At 39.3% G+C, this 8,627-nt stretch overlaps 1 protein-coding gene across 1 annotated transcript in view; it reads right to left on the bottom strand.

Annotated features, from left to right (window-relative positions):
- The window catches only part of SLC38A1 (solute carrier family 38 member 1), a 94,405-nt gene that overhangs the window by 55,312 nt on the left and 30,466 nt on the right, over positions 1 to 8,627 (bottom strand). Inside the window, exon 2 of the mRNA XM_004384557.2 lies at positions 6,400 to 6,613. Coding sequence (XP_004384614.1) covers positions 6,400 to 6,521 — 122 coding nt within the window. The 5' untranslated portion in view covers positions 6,522 to 6,613. The remainder of the gene's footprint in view (positions 1 to 6,399; positions 6,614 to 8,627) is intronic.

Below are 8,627 nucleotides of genomic sequence, written 5' to 3'. Positions count from 1 at the left end.
GACCAGGCAATCTGCTCCTGTAAAGATTACAATGTAGAAGACCCTAGGGGGCAACTCCACTCTGTCACAGTGAGTCCCTATGAGTCGAGAATCAGCTCAATAGCACCTAACAACAACAATTCAGGAATTAGGAGTCCCTGGGTGGTGCAAAAGGCTAAGGGCTTGGCTACTAACTGAAAGGTTCACAGTTCAAATCCAACCAGAGGTACCTTGGAAGAAAGTCTTGGCAATCTACTTCCAAAAAGTCATCGAAAACCCAACAGAACAGTTCTACTCTGAAACACAACTGACTTGACCGCAACTGGTCTGGCTTTGGTTTATTTAGGAACTAGAGTAGGTTAGGCTGCAGGGAAACCTAGCTAAGTAATAATAAAGTATTTGATGGGAACCTTTTTATTCTCTTTACAGTATTTCAACTTTTTCTTCTTTCAGGTCTTTAAATCTTTGCTTTGTGTTACAATAAACTTTTCTGTTTTAATAGAACCAACCTTTTTGTAATGGGAAAGTCAGTTTCAAAATAACTAGGTCAAGCAGGTTATCTCAAATTTAGTTATCTCACTATTTTTAAAATGTAATTGCTCGTTAGGAAGCACTGACCTCTGACAAAGATATTGACTTAAACTTCTCTTTATCGACTTGAAAATGTGCTAAGGGAAGAGAAGGTGCCTTTGACATGTGGTCTCTAGATGATAAAAGCATTATGAAAAACAAGTTTTACCTGGGTCAATCTGAACTTACAAAACTGAATTTGATCAGCCATTAGGTAACCAATTGCTTTGTGAATAAAACAAAACAAAACAAAACCCAACAATGGCTGACTTGGTGACGGTGAATAAACATAGCCTCGAAAAGGATGTAACCAGCAGTCCAGGGACAAGGGCTAGAGGGCAGAAGGGGACAGGAAAGCTGGTGATAGGGAACCCAAGGTTGAGGAAGGACAGTGTTGATGTGTTGTGAGGTTGCTAACCATTGTCATAGGGCAACATGTGTACTTTTTAAGGAGAAACTATTTTGTTCTGTAAACCTTCACCTGAAGTAAAAAAAAAAAAAAAAAAAAAGGATGTAACCAAAGGAAAAACACTGTATGATCCCACTTATATGAAAAATCTAGAATACTATATAGAGAACAAAGTTTACTAGAGGTTACCAGGAGTGACAGGGAGGTGGAAAAGGGGAGTCATTGTTTAGGAAGCATTAAGTATCTGTTTATGGTGATGAAAAACTTGGCAATGGACATTGGTGATGGTTTCATGACATGATCAATGCAATTAGTGTCACTGAATTGTACACATAAAAAGGATGAATTGGGAAATGTTATGTTATATATATTTGTCACAACAACAACAAAAAAGGATGTAGGTGTTATGCTGAGGCACCATGTGAAGGCAGGTGAGCGATACAGAGCTGTTGTTTTAAACCATAAATAAATCAACAACAATACCACCACCACCAATCCAATTAATGAAGGGTTTTACATGTAAGATAATCTTCTTTTTTTAACTGCTAGCAGTCAGGTTCATTCAACGATTCATAATCCAAAAGAGATGAGTAGTTGAACTTAAATGACCTTTCCTAGTTCTTCCCTGAAGTTCTAACATGCTATAAAAAAGGAAAAGAGTATGGGAAGAGAGAAGCAAGCAACAAAGAGACTAGAAAACATATAAAAAGAAAGAATTAAAGAAATGGCACACATTTAGCAAGAAGAGAAGTCTGAGACATCAGCAGAGACTTATTTGGTGGAAAAACTACCGAAAATAGGAGAAAAGAGATTGTAAGTGTAACAGGAACGATTAAAGCAAAGGGAGAATTTTTTTACTTGGAAATTGAATAGAGGATGAAGTTATGGAATCTCCTTTCCTAAGGTATCTAAAATGTATCAGGAGAACAGAAAGGATAATTTTTCAAGGTCTTTCCATTCCCAAATGATAAACATTTAATACATAAACTCTGATAATACGAAGACAAAAAAACAAAAAACAAAAAAGGTTGATGTAGGGTGTAGTGACAAGAGTTGACCCAAATTCTTTTAAGAACAATTATTTCTGAGAGACTCTCAAATTCTGTTAGATGCTTCCTGGGTCATAACAACAATAAGCATTATGTAGGGATAAGAAAAACAGTCAGTAAACATTAAAATATATGAATATTTAGCTGGCTGCCCCTAGGATAATCTACTAATATTTTACCAATATCAAGGTAACAATAATCAGCCATCATACAAAACCTAAAGTGATGTTTTTACTCATTGGGGTAGAAAAGAAAGGAGCGGTGCCAAAGACAGAGGGATGCACTTTTATCAGCATAGACTTTTCTCATCCTAAGAGGCTTACTATTGCCAGACACTGTGCCAAGCATTTTACATGGAATTAAGTAACTTGCCCAAAGTTACATTATTAGTAACTAAGCTGTTGAGCCAGGATTTGAACCTAAGCGGGCTGACTGCAGGAACTGATTTCTTAACCTATGAGCACTTTTCCATTTAACACTCCCCAAGGCTCCCAGGAAGTAAGGTATTATATTATCCCGGTCTTACAGAGATGGTACTGAGGCTCAGTGCACAAGACCACACAGGTAGCTACTGACAGAACTTGGATTCAGTACAAGTCTAAATCCAAAGCCATGAGTTTAGCTCCCATCTCTCTCCCTCTCTGTCCCTCTCTCTCATTCACTCAACAAATATTTTATAATGTCCACAGATATAAAGTAACTTGCCCAAGCTTTTAAAATCCAAGAGTTGTAGTGCCTATACCAAACACTATGTTAGGTATGACTGATAGAAGGGATAGAAAGATGATAAAGACAGCCCCTTCACTGAAGAAGCTCACTCTAGAGAAAGAATCTGGAGCATGCTACTTAAAGTATATAGTCCATAGATTAGCAGTATGAGCATCACCTAGAGCTTGCTAGAAATCAGAAGCTCAGGCCTCATCTCAGACCTACTTAATCAGAATCTGCATCTTAACAAGGTTTCCAGGTGCTTCATACTCACATTAAAACATCAGCGGCTCTGATCTAGCGGACATTGTAAAAGGTTTTACTGTTCCATGCATAGGTTTCTGTGACTCTCTACAACTGAGAACTTAGGGCATGAAATGAAACAACTGAACTAGAATAAGGGCAGAGGTATCTTAAGACCCAATGGTTCTACTCTATTTTTAACTAAATTTTAAAAAAGATTATTTTTACATTGTGCTGATGAGGGGTTTCCAAGAAAAACTACCACCTTGGTGCCAGGTAATCAGAAATCAATGGTCCATCCTGTCTTGTTTTCAACATTTTCTCTAGCTTCCTAAAAAGAGGCACTGTTACCTAGATGTTCACTGTTTTGGGGGGTGGTTCCCTTAGATTCCTATAATTGGGCCTACTTTCCTCCCCTGAATATGAGCATCTGCAAGAAGTGGGGAGGTTCAGGTGTGGCTTTCACAAGAACCATGGACTACTAAAATAGTCCAATAAATTAAGCCAGGTCAACCTATTAAAAAAAAAAAAAAAAACAAAGCTGTTGCTGTGGAGTCGATTCTGAATCATAGCTATCCTATAGGACAGAGCAGAACTGCCACACAGGGTTTCCCAGCCAGCAGACTGCCACATCTTTCTCCCACAGAGCAGTTGGTTTCGAACCACCAGCCTTTTGGTTAGCAGCTGAGCACTTTAACCACTGCACCACGAGGGCTCCTCGATCAACCTGTAGGAATCTTAAATAAAACATGGCAGGAGTCTTTTTTGATTTTTATTTACCTTTATTGACTTCATGCTATCATATGCTGTTTTTAGTTTTGTTCCAGAGCCAGAAAGGAAGATTCACGAACTATGTCAGTGAAGGAGGAGAGATAAAATAAAGAAACGTACCACACTGCATTTGCAATAGTGGAATGGAATTCCCCAAAGCAAGAGGTCAATACCCAACTGCTCTCCCTCTGTACCAACTCACTGCCTTCGTCATAGTCTATGGGGAACTGGGCTCATCAGGAAGATGCCCAAGTCAGGGTGTTCCTTCCACCTACTACTAAACCAAACTAAACCAAACCCACTGCCGTGGAGTCAATTCTGACTCACAGTGATCCTATAGGGCAGAGTAGAAGTGCCCCATAGTGTTTCTGAGGCTGTACATATTCATGGAAGCAGTCTGCCACATCTTTCTCCTGCAAAATGGCTGGTGGGTTTGAACTGCTGACCTTTTGGTTAGCAGCTGAGTGCTTTAACCACTGCACCACCAGGGCTTCTAAGTGCTAATCACTTTAATTTAAATTATTAAGTAATAATTTAATATTTTTAATAAGCAAAACTTTTTAAATTGAGCTCAGACTCTAAACTGGATATTGTAATAGACTTTCACTTTAGGGCCTCTGAGGTTTGCATTGCTCTGAGAATGAAGCTTTGTTATAAAACCACAATTTTCTACTTGATTAATGGTATGCTTTCCACCCCAAGTGGAGGTCAGTGGTGACTACAGAACACTCCAGGAAGACAGAGCATCAAATGGCAGTTTCACAGAACTATTAAAACCAGCTTTTTCACCAAACCTTGAGTATTACAATCAGAGGCAGTAGGGTAGAATAGAAGACATGGGTTTTAGACAGAACTGACTCAACAGCAATGGGTTTTTTTTTGTTTGTTTGTTTTGTTTTGTTTGGGCAAATTACTTTATTTCTCTGAGCCTCAGTTTGCTTGTGTGTAGACTGAATTTTTAAATTGTCCTCATTTGCAAAACAATACCTGCTTTGCGTGATGGGTATAAGGATAACGGATAATAAATGTAAAATATATGGCACTCAAGAAATGGTAGATGTTTATCAATAATTACCCAGAAAAGGTAAAAGAAATTAACTTGAGTCAATAACAAGAACCATCGCCTCACATAGTAAACACTCCTTGGGTGATAGTGAGGAAAAGTGAATTGGGAACTTAACCTCTAAAAACATTCAAGGGAGGGAAAAAGGAGAGGCAAGGGCCATAGCTTCAGAGTATGTAATGATGGCAGCTAGGTTCTACGCTGGGCTTTCAATTACAGACTATATCAGAATGTACAGCAGATCATCAGAAATGATCTCTAGGGAGATGCCTGGGTAGTTGACATATGTTCTTATCTTCCCCACCCCTATTTCCTTTTGATTCCTCAAAGGACTGTGGCATCACTGATGTTCTAAGAAGTATCCTATATACCCCACTCTCTTCTCCTAGCCCTTCAGGAGGCCCCATGCTTTAAACAGGGGCACAGGTGGCAAAGTGGTTAAATGCTCCGCTGCTAATCAAAAGGTCAGCAGTTCGAATCTACCCGCGGCTCCTTGGAACTATAGGGCAGTTCTACTCTGTCCCATAGGGTTGCTATGAATCAAAATCAACTCAACAGCAACGCGTATGCTTTAAACAAGCTGCACTACTAACTCTAAAGAAGGAGGGCTTCCTGCTGTTAGTTGCCGTCTAGTAGGCTCCAACTCATGGTGACCCCATGTGTGTCAGAACAGAAATGTGCTCCATTGGGATTTCAATGGCTGATTTTTTGGAAGTAGATCGCCAGGCCTTTCTTCTGAGGTGCCTCCGAGTGGACCTGAAATTCCAAACTTTTGGTTATCAGCCAAGTGTGCTAACCATTTGCACCATCCAGGGACTCTAGGCTCCACAAAAACCAACTATACAATCAGCAGACCAGAGCATGCCAAGTCATAGATTCTTTTAGAGCTGGAGGGAAGTATAAAAGACATTTGGTCCTACTCTTATAAATTAGGAAACACAGAACCCAAGAGTTGTAAGGACTTGCCCAAGGTCACAGCTAGGGACTGAGCTTCCAGGCCAGTGCCCTTCTCACCTACCTCTACCTCTTCCTCTCTACTTCTCCTCTCACTCACAGGATCTTTTCTTTTTTTTTTTTTTTCTCTCTTTCATAGACTAGTTCTCTAGAATAGTAGAGCTGTTTGAGCTCACCTGCTACTATTGTTATTTAAAATCCACCTTATGAATGATTTTTGTAATGATGCATTTATAGTTTTAGCATAGGAACGCTGGCCACTATGACTATAGCCATTGCTTGATTAAAATGTGGGCAAGGTCAGATGACTGTAGTATGCATTCGGATGTGGGACGCAGCGAAATTCCAACAGTCTGTCTAATCTATATGTACAGAGCCTTTGACAAGTTAGGGCTGGTTGGGGTCCAACGTGTTTATACGTTTTTATTACAGTCAATTGAAAGATTTGAAAAGATGAATAGATTACTTTCCTATTTGCTTCATCTGCTATTGCAGACTATGCCCAACAGATGTCACATAAGAAATTCAAATTATGTCTTCAAATGGAGCATCATTTTAGTAATGAATAAATCAAGAGAATAACTGAAAATCAAAATAATTCTTTAGAGCCATTTCTTCCATTGGATAGAAAGTGTTAGTGGAAAAATACTCACCTATTTATCTGACCATTTTCTACTTCAGTGAAATCATTGGAATCATTGCTAATGTTATCATCCTCGGGCACTGTCATATTTTGCAACTCAGTCAATTCGAGTCCACTTTTGAAATGCATCATGTTTAGGAGTATCTGTACTCAACAAATCGTTCCAAATTCTCCTGTTCCAAGTGTATTTACAAGTAGATAGCAGCAACCATATAAGGACACACCTAGAATACAACAAAATGAAAAATAATTAAACATACAAATAGCACAAAAATAAACTATTACAAGTAAACAAATGATTAGTTTACTGATAACATAATGTTTACATTTTGCTACTTGATGCATCAAAGCAATTGTAGCACATTAAGTTTTATGCCTTTCAACAAATTTCCCTCCCTTTTTAACTATAAAGTGAGTCATGTCCATAATCCTTTTGGTCCCATTTACAGGAATACCATGCCAGCTGCAGGCAGTGTAGACATCCTTTAATTGAAATAGTATGTTTAAAATGAAAGCAATACAGTGATTTTAATGTGTCAGATCACAGGGCACATATCTAGCCAGGTAAAGACTGCACAGACACAAAAAGCACTTCTGATTTAGAAATCCCGGCTTGATGAAAATGCAAATCCTCAATAAATGACGTCACACGGGATCGACTACCCAACCTGGTGGTCAGCCAGCACAGAACCCATTGGTGTTTTGAAATTTAGCAAACAGTTTATCCATCAACTGCAAGAGATTAAATCAATCTCTTCAAGGAAATCATTCCACGTCAGGGAATTAGGGAGCTAAAAAAATCATACTCAGGGGATTTGGGTTAATCCTACTGACACTATATTCCCTCATCAGAGTTCACATTTGCCCCCACATGGATCACTACAGTTGAACTTTCTAAGGGATTGCCAATAGTATATAAGGAGAAAAAAAAGAGTTTCAGACACACAGCACCACAAGTCAAGTTTCAGACAGATGGCATCACAAGGTAACAGAGGCACATACAATTGCAAAAGCAAGGACTGTAGATGCATGGGAGCCTCACTGAGATACTCTCAGTAAGATGATGGAATGAGACAGAATGTCAATAAGATTCTTTTTATACTTCCAAACTGCCTTGGACTACGTTTTTGATATTTTGTCTGATCCTGAATTCCATAAGATGACCGTAACATAGTGAAGAAGGTCCCTAAATGGCACAAACAGACTACTATCCTAAAGGCTGGTGGTTGAAACTCACCTAGCGGCATCATGAAAGAAAGGCCTGGCGATCTGCTTCTGTGAAGATTACATCCAAGAAAAACCCTATGGAGCTCAGTTCTACTTTATAACACATTAGGTCATCATAAGTCGGAATCAACTTGTCGGCACCAGATTTGGTTTTGGTTAACATAGTGAAGAGTCAAAACTCCAGTATGCCCATCTAAACACGCTAGTGTATCCCAAGGAAGCATTTTGCTGACTGATATTTTTAGGACTCATAAAAAGTTCCCTAGAATGATACTTTTTCAGGAATTCTTCTCTTCCTCAAAGCTGGGCTGTACATTATTCCTTTTCAGTCACACAGTCTCCTATCTAGAACGAAAGTCCCCAAGCTCTAGAAGTCTTTAAAATTTCAACATAAATACCTTCTGATACCTCAGGTTCCAGGAACCTCACATTTCCTGCAGGGCAGGGCCTCTCTTGGAAGGTAGAAAGACAGGACGGGGGAGGTTTGAGCCTATAACTCCTGGTCTCAGGCCAACTTGGCAGCCAGGTGGTAATGTCAGAGATTGGCCGACCTCTACTTGCTTTTTATAGTGCTTTCACAGCAGCAATGTTTTACAATCTGTGTTTATTTTGCAAAAGTTGAAATGCATTAAAATAGTTGACCCCTGCTCTCACCCCTCAGTCCGCTTTGATGAAAGCTGTCCAAACAGGCTGCACTGGGTAATTTCTAGCCCTGTCACATGACTTCCTCTTCTATAACTTCCTCAAAGACTGCCGACGACGTATACTACAGGGCTGGAAGAAAGTTAAGATTCCATAAATGGTGTTTCCAGTTTGGGTTAAGGAGTCCTTTTCTCTTTTTTTTTCTTTTCTTTTTTTATTTATTGTTGTAGTTTAAGTGAAAGTCTCTTCTACAAAAATTTATACACACATTGTTATGTGATCCTAACTGCTCTCCCTATACCGTGACAGCACACTCCTCCTTTCCACCCGATTTCCCATGTCCATTCAACCAGCTCCTAACCCTCTCTG

Source organism: Trichechus manatus, unplaced genomic scaffold (assembly GCF_000243295.1).
Source record: "Trichechus manatus latirostris isolate Lorelei unplaced genomic scaffold, TriManLat1.0 scaffold00123, whole genome shotgun sequence".
Classification (NCBI taxonomy): Eukaryota; Metazoa; Chordata; class Mammalia; order Sirenia; family Trichechidae; genus Trichechus; species Trichechus manatus.
This window is presented reverse-complemented; position numbering and strand designations above follow the sequence as displayed.